The sequence below is a fragment of the Poromitra crassiceps genome (genome assembly GCF_964638095.1).
Source record: "Poromitra crassiceps genome assembly, chromosome: 10".
NCBI classification, from domain to species: Eukaryota; Metazoa; Chordata; class Actinopteri; order Beryciformes; family Melamphaidae; genus Poromitra; species Poromitra crassiceps.
Genome location: NC_139631.1, coordinates 25,649,960 through 25,669,972, shown reverse-complemented (window position 1 = coordinate 25,669,972; position 20,013 = coordinate 25,649,960). Strand labels below are relative to the sequence as shown.

Below are 20,013 nucleotides of genomic sequence, written 5' to 3'. Positions count from 1 at the left end.
ACCACATAGGGAAGATGCCATACAATTGAATTAAAAATAATTTAATAATCACTAAATATTTATAGAGCACTTGTGAAAACGGTGGTACAAAGTGCTTTACAGGCTACATATGAAGAGCAATAAAAAATTAAGTTGAAACATCAAATTGAACATAAACATAACAAATGTGTTCATTGTTGTTAACAGTGGAGAGGTATTGGTGTTAAATGGGCCCGTTTCAGAGGCCTTTGCACACTTTTGGTGGAAGAAGCGTCAGGATGTTGGGTTTTGGCTTTATGAAAAGAGCCAGAGCGAGCCATGAAAGTGAGAGGAGCTAGGACTATTTTAGCTTTCATTTTTTAGCTGTTAGAAGAAAGCATTGGCTGTCCTAACATTAGGCTGTCCTAACATTAGGCTGTGCTAACATTAGGCTGTGCTAACATTAGGCTGTGCTAACGTTAAGCTGTGTTCACATGGCTGGAGGCTGCTGCAGGAGCATATGAGAAAGGGCAAGTGCGGTTCCACTCCAACAGACCGCCTGCCATTAGGGCACAGGTCCAAGCCAGACCAAGATGACAGGCCGGCTGATTGACCGACTGGTTAGATGGCCGTTTGACTGGCTGGCTGGCTGGCTGGCTGGCTGGCAGTGACAGAGACTGCTGTTAGCGGGAGGGAAGCTATAATTGAACTGAGGTTTCCTCCCGCTGGCTTAATCAAGCACAGCTTATTGCTTTTCCTTTTTCAAACCATTTGACTATGTCATTACGCTGGCTCCCTCTCTTCTGACCAGACCCGCATGTAGCCAGTGTCATTTGGAATTTAGAGACGCTTTGAACCAGACCAACTACACAGATATTTCCATGATGGGGATAGGTCAAAGGGATAAAGGAAAGGGAGTTTTTTTTCCCCCCTCCCATTGAGTTGTTTTTTTTAATCAACTTTTCTTGCGGGTTATATTGTTATGGCCTTTTTGGTGGGAGTTAAAGCGTTGGGAAATAGAACGCAGAGTCTCTGTCTGCTGTGGCATTGAACATGCACATATTCCATTATTGCTCGCAATTTTCTCGGGAGTTGGCCTCCAAGAGCACACACTGCCGCGGGCCCTGAATTGATAGCTGGGCCCACATGGACAGAATGCAGGCCTCCTATAGTGGACCATGGGGAATCAGAGAGACTAGTGAGGGCACACACTAGCCAAGTACTGTCAACTCCACCGCTGCCAGCCTATATGGACAGGGGACACTTGGGTTAAGTGGTTTGAGATGAGAAGTGGTACCCCCCCATCGTAGATACACTCTCTCTCACACACACACACACACACACACACACACCCCTCGTCTCATCTCGTCTCAGCCTTGTCCCTGCTAATAACAAGCAACGTGACAGGACGTGTGTTTCCTCCTCACTGCTGGGAGCTCCTTCCTGGCTTCTGAACAAGCCAATTACCAGGGAACAAGCCTCTTCCCTGTAGTACGGATGGCACTCCTCTTCGCTGCCGCGCACGCTCACACACACACACACACACACACACACACACACACACACAGAGACACAGACAGACACAGACAGTCAGACACCCGTCAGGCTCCGTGCAGGCAGATCTCCCATACCCCGCTCACAGGACTAGTGACAGCCCACAGCTATTAGCACGCCACTACTTTGAAGTGGCTTCGCTCTCTTTTACTATTTATTCCTCCTAATGTGCTTGCTCACGTCGAGTCCTCCGTCTCTGCGCGCGCGAGGCTTTAAGTGGGAGGAAAAATGCTTTGGAGACGGCGATGCCGGATCGTTTGTGTGTGTGTGTGTGGCCAACGCTGTCGCGCTTTGACAGATATTGTACATTTCATATAGGATGATCCTACGCCACAAGGGATTTGTTAGCTAATGGCCCTTTTCTACAGTGTTCCACTTTAGCGTTTCGCTAGGTCTTCTCACGGTCACACCAACATGGTCAGCGACCCACACTTTGGACTTGTTTATGTGCATCCTTGAACAAATTATATATATATATATACTTGTTTTCCCCATAAACCTAAACCTTGTCCTTTGTCTCTGTACAGAATTCAGAGTTCTTCTGTGGATGAAACAAGCCCGGGGAAGGAGAACATCCCCAGAGGTCTGAACAGAGTCAACGCGGCAGGTATACACACACGCACGCGCACACACGCACACGCACACACACACACACGCACACACACGCACACGCACACACACACACACACACACACATACATACACACACGCACACGCACACACGCACACGCACACACACACACACACACACACACACACGCGCACACACACACACACACACACACCCCACTACTTGACAGCATACTGTAGCTGCACATTTGCAAGGAGCTGACTTTGAATGGACTGATGCACAGCACTAGGTCATCAGTACAGAGGGACATGATAGCTCTGTCATCACTTTCACTTTAATGAACAGCACATAATGTATATGGAGAGTGATTGATTTGCATAGGACCATGCTTCCATGTAGTCAGCTGTAAGGATGACTTCAACTTTAAGGAGGCCGCGCGCGCGCGTGTGTGTGTGCGCGCGCGCGTGCAGAGTTTGGACAGTGTTAGCACCTCCAGTCTCTTCTGTACCACACTTGCTCCTGCGCTTGGAGCATCCTCATTGGAATTCCACATAGTGCCCCCCCCCCCCCCCCCCCCCGCATGTCTTATTCGCCTTAAAGAAAATAATAGGTAAATAAAGAAATGGCATTGACAGAAATAATGGGTTTTTCGCACAAAACAATAACGCATATTGGTAAGCACGGCGCACGTCAGATCTCCAGTTTAGGAATATTAAATGCAGCAATTAGGGCAGTGCAGCGGAGAGGCAGCGGCTGCACGGTGGAACTTCCCGCAATTAGAGGCATGGCACTCTGTGTGAACTCTGGGAGGTGTCAGCACTCATATCTCCCCCCTGCACCTGATCAGAAAGGCCCGGAGCCAGAGCCAACCAATCAGGAAGGCCCTGCGCCGGAGCCAACCAGGGGTTCAGGGTAAAGGAGAGGAGCACGGGGTGGGGAGCGAGGGGGGGGGGGGGGGGGGGGGGGCTGAGGCAGGAGACTCAAGGCTGTTGGCATGTGTTGTTTTTCCACTACGTGATCTCTATACCGATGCGCTCGGCATTAATTTTTGATGAACCATCGGCACAGCATCCTCCCCTCTCGCCCTCTCATCCCGTTCTCTCTCTCTCTCGCTCTCTCTCTCTCTCTCTCTCTCTCTCTTGCATACTTGCTCACCCACATATGTGAGCTTGAGCTTGCTTTCTTATAGGCTGTGCTTCTTTGCTTTGGAGCATCTGTCTCGCCTCCTGGAGCCCTGCTATCGTTGTCAAAGTAGCTGAGGGCGGTTGAGGGATTTTGGGAAGACGATCTTCTCTTTTTCACTCCCACATTTGCTTTGGGAAGCTCAGCAACTATTTCAATCTACATCAACCTGGTGAATATACTGTAGACTGTCAAGGGAATTGTTGGCTAACTCTACTACAAACATGTTTTTCATTGTCCAAAATGTTTGCTTTTGAGCTACGTCTTCTCTGAAATAAACCATATACAATTTTTTTTAAGCTGTGCATGTTGGCGGTTCCAAATGGCTGTTAGAGGTAACGGTTTGAAAAGTTACTACTTTTCATCGAGATAGTATGGCCAAACTTTTTACATTTTAGGATGTGTGCAGATGTATTCAACTTCTTGATAAGTTATCCAGTTTTTGCCCTTAGAAATACAATGTTGAGGAAAGTTACTTTTGAAACGAACTACCGGTAGTTACTTTACTTGGCAGGCTGTGCTCACAAGTGCTTTGAATTCAAATCTTCAGCTTATGGTGAAAGGCTGAACTTAAAGCTTAACTAACAATAATGTTCTTATCCATCTGACTGTTATAAAAGAGTCCAAAACGTGGTTAACTAATTGTTATAGAACCTTGCTCAAAGAATATTAAATGTCCAGGTTTTATTATGGTCGCTATTTGACCTACAATTAGCATCCTACATTAGCATCTATCTATCTTCTATCTATATTCTATATTATTATATATAAAACGTAGCAAGTGGACAATGTTTGTTTCATGAGAGCAATTGTGATGTCATCAGTGATGCGAAGATGAGCAATATGCGCTGCGCATGCAAATAGGGCAGGCGAGGCCACGCAGCAGCTGAGCTGCGGGCGAGGCCACGCAGCGGCCAAGCTGCATATGTGAGCCCGGACAGCAGTTGAGCTGCAGGGCGGGCGAGGCCGCGCTATGCGCTGTGCGCCAATAGAGCAGGCGAGGTCATGCAGCAGCCAAGCTGCGGGCTACTGTGTAATTAAATTTTCTAACATTTCAAAATATTTCTAGAGCAAGTAGACTTCCAGGTACACTGCCTTCAGCTAGTCTAGACCAGTGCTTCTCAAACGATTTCCACTCAAGGACCCCTAAACTGACTTGTCCCAGGGTCCCCATCTGATACGGTTTTTGCTTTTAGATGTTTTATTACAGAAAGTGTATGAAAGCCATGACTAAAATAACCATACATTCTGTCATTGTGTTAGTAAGGATGGAATTTATAGTGAAAATAAATGATCCCCCTTTTGCTGGGGACCACCTGCAACCCCCTCGAGGACCCCTGGCGGTCCTCGGACCCCACTTTGAGAACCACTGGTCTAGACATTTTTCTCCAGGAATGAAACTTTTCTTCTCGAGTAAGATGTGTGTGCATGCGTGTGTACTTATGCTGTTTGCCCCTGTTTGAAAAGTTGTCACTTTAATAGTCAGAAATAATGTGGTGTGACATCAGTAAACAGCAAACAGCGCGCTCTTTTACCAACGCAGCCGATCCACGATGGCTTTATACCAAACCAAATGGGATGAGGGAGGGTAAAGATCTAACGTTGGTGAGTTCAGGTTTCTCTGGATGGAGCGCTGTCGCCCTGCTGTTCAGGAGACAGTTATTCATCGTTTGTCCATTCATACCCGACACCAGAATGTCATTTGGTTAACCCATTGATACCTGATGCAGCATTTGTGTGTGTATCCCTTTAAGACCGCGAACCGCGTTAACGCGGTTCGCGGTCTTAAAGGGATACGCACACAAATGAGGGATATACATGCAAATGCTGCATCAGGTATCAATGGGTTAAATTGGGTGAATCTCTGGCACCTCAGTTGAGGGTGGGACATTGTTCTCTATTGCAGCCCTACTGCATGTGATTTAGGCTGAGAAGACAGATGCATTTGTACATTAAAAAAAATCCTGCCCAGCACAGTTTGAATGCTTTAAAAGATGGCACGGTTGCAATAATCCAGATTTTGAGGAATCACCATGCTGCCTTTGCTCTGCCAGCAGCAGTAGTAGAAAATTGTTTTTTAAAAGGTTCCAAAAATATATGCAATGACTGGCACGGAATGCCTTTCTAACACATTCCTAAATGGCATTGTTACAGGCTTCCAGCTGCTTTTCGGTGCAGGGATCGTCTGGCCAAGCAACACTTAGCCGGAGTGCAGCAGGCAGACCGAGGGATATAAAGAGCAACACATACATGTAACTTTTCTCTTAAAGTGTGAAACGGCCGATTGTTAGAGGATTTATAGAAAAGGACAGGCGGATTTATCCTTTCCGTGCTTGTAAATGCTGAGCATGCAATTACCCCTATAATAGAGGCGTTGTGTCCAAATTGGAGCCGTTAAAGTGATTTAACAGTGCGTGGATTGGCCCTGGCATTTGCGAGGATGTGTACATATGAGGTGTAGTGGAATGGGTCTTTAATCACACAACGGTAATAGCAGAACAGTCCATGTAGAACGCTGACCTGCCACACGGTGCTGCTTACTCATTAGAGTAAGCAGTTTGGTTTGGACTCCGGCACCCTTCTTGTTTGGCTGTTGGAGGTGTTTTTAAATTGTAATTGTTGATTTGCACCAATTGATTTAACTCTCATTGTTGTTATTGATATATTTGTACTCGTTTTATATGTCTGGCATCTCTAATGGGGCGAGGGGTAAAATACACTGTTGCGGCCCTACTTTGTAATTGAGGCTGGTAAGAAAGATGAAGGTATTAGATGGGTCAGGTACTTTTAGCTCGGTAGTTTGTTTTGAGCCACACTGATAAAGATGAAGGTATTAGATGGGTCAGGTACTTTTAGCTCGGTAGTTTGTTTTGAGCCACACTGATAAAGATGAAGGTATTAGATGGGTCAGGTACTTTTAGCTCGGTAGTTTGTTTTGAGCCACACTGATAAAGATGAAGGTATTAGATGGGTCAGGTACTTTTAGCTCAGTAGTTTGTTTTGAGCCACACTGATAGTTGCAATAATCCAGTTTTTGAGGAATCTACCTGCTGCCTTTCCTGTGAGCACCAGCAGCAGCAGTAGTTTTGAAATTGTTTTTAAAAGGTTCCAAAAATAGCTCCAATAACTTGTCACGGAAAACCTTTCTAACACCCCCCCCCACCCTGGCCAATACTGAACAAATACCAGTTATTCATATCATATTTCTCCAATGTTATTTCTGCAAACAATCGCCTTTCACGTGTGAGTGATTATGATTTACGCTATGTGTATAATGGTATTTTTTGATCGATTGGTTTTCAGTTTGAGAAGTTTTCTGAATGAGAAGGAGTCAGATTGGAATGATGAGTTGACACCAGTATTCCATTCACTGAGATCAGATGCATGCAGAGTCAAACATGAACAAACTAAGAGGGCATACCTCCGCCAAACTTTCTACAAAGTCTTGTAGTGTTAGGCATATTTTTGTGATTGACCACACACCCATTGCCACATCCCCTTTTTGGCCTGTGGGCATGGACAGTTAAATCGGTTCTTCTAAATTGACCCATGACCTACTTTTGTAAAAAGTTTTGTTCAAATCCATTCATATCTTTATGAGATATCCTGCAGACAAACAGACAGACAAACAGCAGTGAAAACATGACCTCCCAGGTAACTCCGCTGGCAGAGGTAATAATCACAGTCTGTTATAGCATGGAAACTGTCCCGCGTCTTAATTCAGCTGAATTGCATCTACCTCTGCTGAACGCTTGCACTAATGACGTTTGGTATTCACTTTTTCCAACACAACATGAGCCAAGTTGGGCTTCACTCTTTTATTTGTTTCTCAACTGGCTATGGTGGTGTTGTGCTACCACAGAAGGTACAAACAGTGCTCAACATTGGGGGGGGGGGTGAATGAATGTGTACATTACGAATACCGTATTTAAACTTGCTTCCGTTTGGTCGCTTTTGCATCGCGTCTCTGAGGAGAACATAAATGATCTTCTTTTCCATTCCCTGTTTCTCCACTCGTCCTCCTCTTTGCTGGGAGCGGGTGGCATTTAATGCATCTGCTGCCATCTCAAAGACACCTCCTGGAAGAAAGGAGGCTCTTGGAGATGAATAGGATCCAGCATCTTCAATATTTCCCCTCCATCCTTTGAAATGCAACAAGCCTTTCACTCTCACCCGCCCGCCCCGCTCCAGCCTCCACACCGCCTCTTCGCCCCAGCCTCCACTCTGTGTGCCCTCACCCCTCGCCCCGCTCCAGCCTCCACACCGCCTCTTCGCCCCAGCCTCCACTCTGTGTGCCCTCACCCCCCGCTCCAGCCTCCACACCGCCTCTTCGCCCCAGCCTCCACTCTGTGTGCCCTCACCCCCCGCCCCGCTCCAGCCTCCACACCGCCTCTTCGCCCCAGCCTCCACTCTGTGTGCCCTCACCCCCCGCCCCCGCCCCGCTCCAGCCTCCACACCGCCTCTTCGCCCCAGCCTCCACTCTGTGTGCCCTCACCCCCCGCCCCCGCTCCAGCCTCCACACCGCCTCTTCGCCCCAGCCTCCACTCTGTGTGCCCTCACCCCCCGCCCCCGCTCCAGCCTCCACACCGCCTCTTCGCCCCAGCCTCCACTCTGTGTGCCCTCACCCCCCGCTCCAGCCTCCACACCGCCTCTTCGCCCCAGCCTCCACTCTGTGTGCCCTCACCCCCCGCCCCGCTCCAGCCTCCACACCGCCTCTTCGCCCCAGCCTCCACTCTGTGTGCCCTCACCCCCCGCCCCCGCACCGCTCCAGCCTCCACACCGCCTCTTCGCCCCAGCCTCCACTCTGTGTGCCCTCACCCCCCGCCCCCGCTCCAGCCTCCACACCGCCTCTTCGCCCCAGCCTCCACTCTGTGTGCCCTCACCCCCCGCCCCCGCTCCAGCCTCCACACCGCCTCTTCGCCCCAGCCTCCACTCTGTGTGCCCTCACCCCCCGCCCCCGCTCCAGCCTCCACACCGCCTCTTCGCCCCAGCCTCCACTCTGTGTGCGCTGGAGTGGAGCCCCTGTACAGGCGTGGCGTCCTGGGGAGAGCTAGTAAAGCATTTATTAGGAGCTTTGCAGTCCTGTATTATACTGGCAAGCACAGAGCCACTCATGCTTGGCCTTTAACTTCCCTCTGAAGTTCAGCCATACATGAAAAGAGGGGGCTCTGGCCCGCTAATATATTCCTCCATTTAATATTGTATCAGGGGAAAAGTGTGAAGAGGAGGAAGGAGGGGGGAGGAACGGGGTTAAAAATGTAAATGGAATCCGAGAGTTATTTTTCCTCCCCTGCCTGTTGGTTGGTAGTTTGCTGATTAAACGTCACGTGGCGAAGCAGGGCGATGCCCAGCGGAGCTTTTGAACTCTGGATCTGTGAAGAATCCTTTTGGGGGCTTTGTGCTTGAGCCGTCTACCATAACTTCCTCTCCAGTAACAATATAGGGACAGGAAGACAGGAAGGAAGACGATTGTCCCACAACACTCATTCAGCCGCCGCGCCGCCTGTCCCGATGTTCACTTTGTGGGGCTCTGGTGTCAACGCAACACTGCTCTGTCCCAAAAGAGGAGCTCAACTCCCAATCTTCATTTTCTCTCTCGCCCTTTTCCCCCTCTTCCCCCGCTTTTCTCATCACTCTTCTTAAATCGCGTCCTCATTGGTGGGTCGCGTTTTTTTTTTTTTTTTTTGGTCAGCCTTTTTTCTTTTGGTGTTTGGGGACATTTCTCTGGTATGTTATTGGCGTGTTCGCCATATGGAGGGGGACAATGGGCAGGACATAGGGCACACCCTAATTTTGGATTTATTTTTTTCTCTTCCCTGGGTGTGTGCGCACATGTGTGTGTGTGTGTGTCTCTGCTGTGTGTGTGTGTGTGTGTGTGTGCGTGTGTCTCTGCTGTGTGTGTGTGTGTCCTGGTCGAAGGAGAGACCCTCCTCCACAGAGCGTGCAAGAAGAACCAAGTGGAGACGGTGCTTCAGATCCTGGCACTTCCTGGCACGGACGTCAACGTTAAAGGTAAGGCTTTCTCTCTGTACGCCCCGTCTCGCCTTCATCTCCCCTCACTCCCGCTGCGTGTGCTCTCAGGTGTCATGCGGCGATTAGCATGGGGGGGGGGGAACGAGCAGAGAAGAGATGGAGGAGTGTGTGTGTGTGTGTGTGCGTCATCGTCAGGGTTAACCTTTAGCTAAAATGTAAAGGGTGTGTCTAGGAGGAGCGGGGTGTGTTTGGAGGCTCAGATTTATAGATTCATGGCCACTTTGCTAAGTGAATGCAACGCCTTCTGATATTTCAGAATGACTTTTCTTTTGTCACCTCAGGTCAAATATAATGACTTTGCCTTCCTTTTACGGATCCGTTTCAAAGGTTTCTCCTATTTTGCAGTCGGGATTTAATAGCAGTAAGTGGAATGTCGACAGGGGGGCTTGTGGAAGACGTGATGGCCAGGAATCAGACAGAACTATATTATGGAATTGTAAAATGACTGCTGAAACCTCCTCCTTTCTGCCAAAATGAGGCCCGTGGTACAGTAACTGGAAGAATTTAGGTTGGAAACATTTTTCGTCAGACAAAGCAGATTGTACATTATGTTCTGCTACCGATTGGCTAGTTCTTGTTCTCCTCAAACTATAATTAAGGAGAGGCTTTTCATTTGGAAATCCTCTGCCTCCCCATGGCTGTTTAATTCTGTCAAATAAAGCTGTAAAAAAGAAAATCATGAACCAAATGATTTAGTGTTTCAAAGAAATAATGCTTTTAATGATGATTTAGCTGAACAAAGGTTAGTGACGCATCCTACTGTAGCACTGAACAATTTTATAACCGACAAATGGCACATTCATTAATACTGAATCGATCCTTCCAGTAGGTTTAGTTATGTCGTGTCACAATGTGATTTGTAATAATGCAACGTATACGTAGCTCTCTTGCTGGCCTACTTGTTAGTTAGCTCTGGAAGCTAGCCCATTGATGCTGTTTCCACTATTCTCTCCTTGGACTAACCGCTTTCATCTACATACTGCGGACACACTTTAAAATAACAAGTACTTTAGGAGATGTGCAGATGTATTCAACTTTGATACGCTTAATTCCTTTTAAGATATTTAACGTTTGCATTATTTTTGACATGTGACTTTTATTCAGTTGTTTTCCCATACAAATGCCCACTAGAGCAGTGATTCCCAACCAGGGGTACGTGTAACCCTAGGGGTACTTGAGCAGCTTGCAGGGGATACTTGGAAAGATTGGGATTACAATGTATTTCCAAAATGCTAAAAACTGGCAACTTTTTCCAATTGAAAACTGTCAAAATTGTAGGATATTAAAGAGGAGTCATTCAAATTATTTTAATTTAATGAGATGTGTTAGAGAGGCCTAGTAAAAGTTTAATACAACCACTTTAGGAGAATTATGGACACAGATAAGTGAGGGGGTAGGCTACTATCGGCATGGTAAAACAGCTCAAGGGGTACATAACACAAAAATGGTTGGGAACCACTGCACTAGGGAGTGAAGAGGTGTCCAATTGTAAGCGGTTTCTAAACAAAAGAAAAAAGTCCTTCCAATGAAATCAACTTTTTAACATTTCAAATTAAAGCAAGCAGACTTTTGGGTGCTTTGAGCTGGTCTTTCGCCAGTAAACTTTCTCCAGGAATGTAACTGTAAGTGGTGTGTGTGTGTGTCTGTCTGTGTGTCTCTGTGTGTGCTTGTGCATTTGTCCACCTGTTAGACCATGCAGGCTGGACACCTCTACACGAGGCGTGTAACCACGGCAGCACAGCGTGCGTGGAGGCCTTGCTGCGGCACCAGCCCACCCCTCACCTGCTCAGCCAGGTGGGCGGAGTCAGCCCCCTGCACGACGCCGTGCACACAGGACACATGGACATCGCCAAGATGCTGCTGGAGCACGCAGGTGGGTCAATGTCAGCTTCCACCATGCAGTCCGCACCATACAGTCCACACCATGCAGTCCGCACCAGCGCTTTACAGGGTTTTTACAACCGCTAAGAGCCGTTGTCGGCCATGATGCAATGCAGTGTTCATTCAGAAGTCACCGTGAAGAACTGCCTTGACTGGCTTAAACTGATAGAAGGCTAATGTTCAACCCTAACTCTGTTTGATTTGAATTGCTAATAACTTGATGATAGTTAAATGTTCTTTCATCAAGCAATATACTGTACTTCTGAACCCATAGCTAAAGTGCTTGCTAAGTGACACATCTGGTCTGCCATCATTAGGCAGTTTACAAATACCTTGAATGTGACTCAGCCAATCAGAATTGAGGCCTGGGGCTGTCTGTTTGATGAAATAGTTTCACAGTATTATGGTGTTACACTGATGAAACGATTACCGGTTTAGTGATAAACCGTGATAAATTCCTGACGGTTAGTATAAATCTGGAAACATGCTACAACGTCAGCCTCCACTGGGGGCGTTGCAGACAGCAGCTAGAACTATATACTCGGACGTCAGCTTGACGAGGGGGTCGCAGCAGAGTCCCCGGCAAAATGTGTAAATTGTTTGATTTCACTCTGATTTCAATGATTAGAAGTTAGCCCAAGGAGAGAATGTAGTGCCTATACTTGCTTTCACTCTCTCCTGTTATCTCCCCGTCTACATTATGTTATACTTACGCTGTTCACGTCAGCTGCGTCGACACTTTTTCGGGGAGCTGCACGCCGCCTGCACCGCCCTAGGCGCCTACTGTGAAGGCTTTGATGCTCGACCATGAATTTCGCTTTCCCAATTTGATTATCATTAAAACCGTGTTACCATGGTTACTGTGTTGCCATGATTACAGCACTTTGAAAAACACGGTAAATACTGTCCATCATCAACCAAAGTTAGCAGCAGTCCCCCAGACGCAGGCATGCAGCCTTGGTGAAATGATTTCAGTGAGTGTATCGGTACTTTTTGAAAAATATCAGCACATTTTAACAATACTGATTATCAGTATTGTTAAAATGTGCTGATCATTTGTCACTATAATCGTGATATAAAATTTTCATATTGTTTCATCTCTACACATGCTGTCCTGGTGATTTAAAAAAGGGGAGCCTACTCTACTAGAGTTTTTCCATAAACAATATTTTATTTTGTAATAGTTTTTTATGCCTCCGCGATGGCTGTGGCCAGAAGCATTATGTTTTCGGGTTGTCCGTATATACGTCTGTCTGATGTCGTTAATGCGATATCTCAGCAACGCCTTGATGGAATTGCTTGTATGGGTGGTAGAAGGGGGCGTGGTGAGGAAAATGGGTGGGGCTAGGGAAAAGGGGACATGGCTAGTGATAGGTAGGATGTAGAGAGTCAGGGTTCGAGGGGTGGCTAGGGGGATGTGGGTGATGGGAAGGGTGTGGTGAGAGAAGTGGATGGGGCTAGGGGAAAGGGCCGTAGCTAGGGATAAGAAGGTCGTAGAGACTAGAGAGTCGTGGTTCGAGTGATGGGTAGGGGTAGTGGCTGGGGGGTCTGGGTGGTTTAGGATAGGACCATGTTCCATGTTGAATACGATTAGACATGTTGTTGAGGTACAGTACCCCCAAATATTGCCTAAAGTGCCATAAGGCTGAATGGCACCAGTGCGCTGTTGATTTCAAGGTATTTGTGCTTGTATGAGTCTGGACAGACATGGATGTAGAGTGAAACTTGACTTGTTGGCGGAGGCACACACCCGTGAGGCGGTTATTTCTAGTTTTATATTTAATTTACAATGATCAGTTTATTTCCTGTCCAGGAAATCAGGCATGACATAAGCTCCACAACCAGGATGTTTTGCAGTTAGCATGCGAGTGCAGAGAAGTTGCGCTACAGTCAAATATGTCCTACAGACAAACACTTTAGGTAGCTTACTAGTACAATTGTTTCATTTAAACCTCCCTGTGTTATTTGTAGGTTACTTCATTGGTTATCCTTTATGCATTAATTTACTGAATTATTCTTTTACTATGGTAGCATTGTTGAACCGAAACCAATTATTCTTTTGGCTGTAATACATATTTCTGATCTCTACATGTTATTTTCACATGTGCTGGATGGTAATTCCCCAAAGTTAACACATTGAGTGCCAGCCGTTTTTTCAATGCTGGCTCATTTTACAAGAGCCGAGGATTCTTTTCTGTTAAGACTTCGTGAACACCAATCATCTAAAAAGAACTAATAGAATGTGTGCTTTCTCTGTCTAAAAGAGTTAGTTTGTAGAGTTAGTAGTTATGTAGATATTAGCCGTTGAGTACAGCATGGTTTCAGAGATTTTCAGAGAGTTTTGAGATAAATGGATTTTTAGAACCACCTCACGTGCCTGTGATTATGGGTGCCCTTGGGCAAGTCTGTATACTGTTTTGTGTGTGTGTGTGTGTGTGTGTGTGTGTGTGTGTCTCCAAACTCCTCCCTCCGTAGGTGTGGCTTTGCAGTGTTTTGTCACAGGCGAGTTTCTGTTGCCTCACAGATCCCAAAAAAATAGAAGGGAATCGCAGGAGCGGGGAAGAGGAGAGGAGAGGCGAGGGGGGGGGGTTAGACACGGGAGAGAAATTCCTTCGCGATCCCCTTCTTCCAATCTTGAGGCAGCCTACTCCGCTCTGTGCTGCTGCTGCTGCTGCTGCTCCTCTGGGCTGCTGCTGCTGGCGGCTCTCGGGCGAGTCTGGAAACGGGCTCGTTCGTTTCTTGAGGTGTCGGCTGAGAGCTTTGAAGAAGCTTTTGCGATTCTGGTCTTATTTATGCGCAAAGGTACTCGAGTGTGTGTGTGTGTGTGCGCGCGCGCGTGTGTGTGTGTGTGTGTGTGTGTGTGTGTGTGTGTGAAATCGAAAGAGTTTTCGCCCAGCTATTTCCTTGAAAATTAGAATGGCTTTCTCCCGCGGACTGGCTTTCTCTCTGTCTGGAGAGAACTGTCGCCACTTAGTGGTCGGTAAAATAGATTATACACATTCTCTTCCTCCAATATTGATATAGAAGACGTAAAAGGGGTTGATTGATGTCCCACCGTCCAAAAAAAAAAATGTTTATGTAAGACGAGATATCTCGTCTTTGGCACTCAACGGTTGGATTATGTAAGACGAGATATCTCGTCCTTGGCACTCAACGTGTTAACGGTACATTCAACAGAAAATATTGTTGCTTCAAATTTGGCTTAAACGTCCACTTGGACTCAAGGATGAACTGGTTAGATTTTGGTGGTCAAAGTTCAAGGTCACTGCAACATCACGACCGCCCGTTCCATGCTCGTTAGCGCGATATCTCAGGAACGCCTTGAGGGAATTTCTTCAAATTTGGCTCAAACATCCATTTGTGTTTTTGATGTTCTTGCTCACAATCTAGCCAACTAGATATACTCACCTGTCTTCATATAATCCATCTTTCTTGAAGCTGTACATCAACCAAATGATCAAAAAAGTTAAAATAAAGCACCTAGGCCAGTTGGCTGCCAAGATCTAATCTGAAGAAATATCCATTTAGCTAATGATTGAGTGCATTGGGGGGCTGTGTGTCACTGCTGCTGTACAGTAGATAAGACGAGCTTTCAACTTAATATAGCCAACACATGTAGCTAAGTTAATATAGCCAACACATGTAGCTAAGTTAATATAGCCAACACATGTAGCTAAGTTAATATAGCCAACACATGTAGCTAAGTTAATATAGCCAACACATGTAGCTAAGTTAATATAGCCAACACATGTAGCTAAGCTTGCAGACAAATTGAATGCTGCTCACCACCTTGTTGTTAGCCTGCCCACTGTTCTCTTAGCTAAACCTCCTGGTAGAGAGAGGAGCCTGTTGATATGGGACACCTCACATCCCCAGACATCAGCTAACCAAGCAATTATTCACCTTTCTGCCTTTTATTTTGCAATGCTTCTGTTTGGGTCGGGGTTGTGTACGCTCACAATCATTTACTTCACTGTTAGTATCGCCCTGAGTGATGCAGCGAGGAGTGACACGTTTGGGTCAAGAATACAACATAGAATACAAATGTCTGGTAATTGGTTTGTTACCTGCACACCATGGACTACTTCACACGGTGACAAACACATTTGGGACAAAGGCAGTTGGCGAGAGGCCTCAGCAGCCCTCTTGCTTGTTGTGCTGTGTGAAATGGAAAACATGTAAACCATCTTCTCCCGCTCATCCCCCGGTCGCTACAACCCTCACGCAGTCCCTCCATCGCCATGTCTGTCCAAACGGATTATTACCCCATCAGCTGTGTGCATGTCTGTTCATGTCTTTTTTCAAGGGATTAGAAGAGTCCGACATGCTGCTTCTTGTGGGATCTGTCAGCACAGAGCTGTGTTGTGTGTCAGTGTGTTTTGTCAGCACAGAGCTGTGTTGTGTGTCTGTGTGTTTTGTCAGCACAGAGCTGTGTTGTGTGTCTGTGTGTTTTGCGCTGCCACATACAATCTCCGCTCACCAGGGTTGAAGTGAAGCGACTGTCGGGCGGCGTGCAGGAGAGGGTGGCATAGCTGGGTGTGCTGCAGCAGGTAGAGTGTGTGTGTGTGTGTGTGTGTGTGTGTCAGGGGTGCCGTTCGCCAGCGGAGACAGCGTTGAGCAAGTCTCCCATGTAACGCACCTCTGCCTCCGCTCACTTCTCAGTTTGACTAATTATAGTTAATTTGATTCGACTTTCCCATTAACACATGTACATATTCTGTCCTCAAAAAATAAATTAGACTGGGATTGTTTGGTCCCGGAGAGGAAAGAGGAGAGCGTTCTCTCTCTCGCCCACCCCACCCCCCCCTTTCCCTTCCCCACCCTCCACAGCAGCGGGAGAGAGAGAGAGAGAGAGAGAGAGAGAGCAAATTAAAACAGGTCAGAGGCAGAAGAAGCTATCTGTATGTGTCAAATGAGAAGAGAGGGAGAGACTGCACAGCAGACGTCTGGCCTGCCGTCTAGGCCATGTCTCTATGAGGGACTACGCCCAACAGCAGGAAGGAGACTACTCAATTTGAAGCACCTGCAGGCCTGAATATTCTCCTTGTATTTCTGACTTCTCTCTCCTGACTGTTGGCTCTTTGTTCCCGCCTTGATGGCAGGCTGTCTGTAGGCTACAGCGGGGAGTTTGAGAGAGGAGGAGGTCCTCCTGACTAGAGGCTATACCCTCTCCGTCTCTCTGCGGCGGTCTCCGTCTGGTTGCCATGGACACCATCGACAGCCCCGGCCGCTTTTGTTTTAGCGGGCTTGATCATTCAGATTGCACCTCTCAAAAGAGCAGGCTGCTGTTAAGCAGAGGGAGTTTGAGCTCTGAGGCGTACGACTACGTCAGGCTTATTTACTGACACCCTCTTTGTGACTGAGTTCCAACTATAAACTCAGGCAGGGACTTTTCTGCTTATGGCTGCGTTTCCTAATACCCACAGTGATACATCAGACGACTTTTTGGGCTCGGCGTTGACAATCGCACAGGGAAGCGCTGAAAAAACAGGCTAGTGGGCCACTTGCATGTAGCATATTTTGTTTTATGAAAGCCTACTTTATTTGCTCTCGTTGCCTAAACGATATTTTTCACGTAGGTCTTCACCCTGTGTTGTCCTACTTGTTTCCAACAGACAGGCTGAGCTTGGCTGCCAAGGTTTTGGTAGGCCAGAGAGGGCAGCACTGACACTGGCACACCAACAAAGCCTTTCTATGGGAGTGATCTCACCCTTTCTAAGCCTCCCTGCTCGGAGGCCTGTGTGTGTGTGTGTGTGTGTGTCTGGGTGTGTGTGTGTGTGTGTGTGTGTGTGTGTGTGTGTTAGGGGTGAATTGTGGTAGGGGGAGGGATGGATGGACCCCCTCTACCTCATTCCCTGAAGGCTTAGGGAGCTGGCAAGGAAAGCATGCCATGGCTGAGGGCAAGGCTGACTCTGCCCCCCTCCCCTCCTCCTCCTACTGCCCAAGGCTGCCCCACATGACCCTGTGTGTGTGTGTGTGTGTGTGTGTGTGTGTGTGTGTGTGTGTGTGTGTGTTTGTCCTCCCGTGTGTGTGTGTGTCCTCCCTGCCTGGCTTGTTTTTACACACAATATGGAAGAGGCCTTGGCCATAGCCTTTGTTGTGTGTGTGTGTGTGTGTGTGTGTGTGTGTGTTTTTCTGTTGGGATATGCGTGTGCATGAATCTATTCCTGAAGGTCAGACCTATGGAATATTAAATCTTCCATCTTTGCTCGCTACATCTTAGCCTTTCTTACCCTCAGGTGTGCATAAACTACAGGTTATGAAGAACTACTTAAAATACAAACATGTCAACTTATCGGTTATCTTATCGGTATCAGCCATGAGCGGCAGGTAATTATCGGTTATCGTCTGAAAAAAAATCCATATCGTGCAACGCTACTTAATCATAAGTGGTAATAAGTGAGAGTGTGTGTGTGTGTGTGTGTGTGTGTGTGTGTGTGTGTGTGTGTGTGTGTGTGTGTGTGTGTGTGTGTGTGTGTTCACGCTCCCTCAGCTGGTGGGCGGGGAATGTTTAAATGTTGCAGGGTGGCCGGGGCAGCCTGTACCCCTGATTGGAATGGAAAATGACCCGGAGCCTTTAGCTGTGCAGTTCTGGCCTGGCACACACACACAGCCACACACACACACACACACAGCCACACACACACACACACAGCCACACACACACACACACACACACACACACACACACACAGCCACACACACACACAAGACACAGCCACACACACAGAGGAGGCGTGTCAGTGAGCAAGGGGAGGGAAAAGAAAAGGGCCTTTAAGCTGTCACCACTTCGGCCCTGTGGCCCTAATCTCTGGTGGCATCCTCTCAATACAGGCCCACCATGTTAGTAAGCACAGCTAGTCCACCTCAGCTTAATAGAAACACACACACACATGCTCTTAGAAACACACACATACTCTTAGAAACACACACACATGCTCTTAGAAACACACACATACTCTTAGAAACACACACACACATGCTCTTAGAAACACACACATACTCTTAGAAACACACACACACATGCTCTTAGAAACACACACATACTCTTAGAAACACACACACACACACATACTCATGATGCAGCTAGAAGGGGACTGGAACAGTCGGTCGGTCTGAAGATGATTGAAGTAGAAAGAATTGCTCAAGTATATTTAAGAGGTTTTTGTCTTAAGAATCACACAAAGGGTCAAACGTGTATGTGTTTTAGTTTTTCTTCAATCTGCAGCCTAACTGCTGGTTTGCATCTCCTGTCTTAAAGGAACACTCCGCCGATTTTCAACCAGCTTTGTATCATTACAAAATCAGTAGTATATCTGAAAACTAGGGATGCACCGATTGCCATTTTCTTGGCCGATTCCGATTTCCGATTTTTGAATAGTCTGACTTGCCGATACCGATTTTTGCCGATTCCGATTTTTTTCTTCTAAAAACAACAATTGACAGCTTACACAAACGTTTTTGTAACTTTGTTTAAAAATTAAGATTCATAGAACAATTCTTACATCTAATGGGGATCCAAATAAACAAATAAACAATTCTTATCATTTGCATGAAGTAGGACCTTCTCACTCAAACACTCAAAATAAAAGTGTTCCAGGTTAGGCTACTGGACAGAGCTTTTTTGTGCAAATACAATGAATACAAAAATTAAATTAAATCCAATAGCCTATATCCCACAGCTATCATGCATTTACTTTTCCAAAAGAAAACAGGTGCAACAGAACATCAAAATGATCCATGGACAAGGAGTTTATAGACTGGCTCCAGACCAGTCCTCTTGAGTAGAGGGGAAATGAGTTTATGAGTTACAGTAACGATCTTCAGTCTGAATATCAGGCGGAGTTTACACACAGTCCGAAGTTTGGTATGCATATTTTTATCTGCCATCCGAAAAAATATCGTCACGCACAGAAAACGTTGCACACTTGTGAGTCCGATGCATTTTTATTATTATGTCCGTCGTTCTCATGTCGTTCTATTTGCATTACGAAACAAATAGTCTCTCCTGTATCCACGTCACGTTACAACATGACTTGACAGGCTGAGGCAGCAGCGCTGATGTGGAATGGAAGAGCAGGTCGGGGAATGGTTATCATACTGGACACAATGCTCGCGTTCACCTCGCCAAGCCGGCTGTGCGCGGTGGCGGGTTGCTGGAGCACCGCTTCCCGGGGAGAGAGAGCAGAGAGAGAGGGGCCAGTGAGGTGAAGCGAGCCGCTCTGACTGGACTCCAGCCGAGCGGGACTCGGCCGCATCTCTGTCTCCACGGCTTATTTTCGACTTGCATGTGTGACAAACTGCGAGCTTTGTCTACTTCACTGACGGTGAAAAAAATCCACAACGAGGAAGGTATGCTGGCGTGTGTGGTGTGGTGGCTGGGTGCCTGTCTCGGTGCTTTGGGGTGCGCGCACGTCATGTGAAAATCGGCTCACAGAATCGGCTATTTAGAGTGACCGGAACAGATCACCGATCGAGGCCGATCACGTGAAAATCGGCCATTTCCGGTCACGTGCCGATCGATCGGTGCATCCCTACTGAAAACTGTTTTGCAGTAGTCATTCATTTAGTTTGACAGTTAGTGAGAGTTTATTTGAGTTAAGTTGTGGACCAGTGATGTCATCCATGCACATGAATGTCTGCAAAACCGTTCCGTTTTCAGACATACGACTGATTTTGATACAAAGCTGGTTGAAAATCGGCGGAGTGTTCCTTTAAGTACTCTGTTGCAAGCAGTTCAAATGAGGTAAAAGAGGTTGTTAATTTTGTGCATCTCTTACCTCTTGTATGCACACACACACACACACACACACACACACACACACAGATTAACA

At 46.9% G+C, this 20,013-nt stretch overlaps 1 protein-coding gene across 1 annotated transcript in view; it reads left to right on the top strand.

The window, feature by feature from the left end:
* The window catches only part of slf1 (SMC5-SMC6 complex localization factor 1), a gene marked incomplete at its 5' end in the record, with an annotated part of 52,753 nt that overhangs the window by 15,550 nt on the left and 17,190 nt on the right, over positions 1-20,013 (top strand). Inside the window, 3 exons of the mRNA XM_083645360.1 lie at positions 2,040-2,119; positions 9,185-9,277; positions 10,989-11,171. Coding sequence (XP_083501486.1) covers positions 2,040-2,119; positions 9,185-9,277; positions 10,989-11,171 — 356 coding nt within the window. The remainder of the gene's footprint in view (positions 1-2,039; positions 2,120-9,184; positions 9,278-10,988; positions 11,172-20,013) is intronic.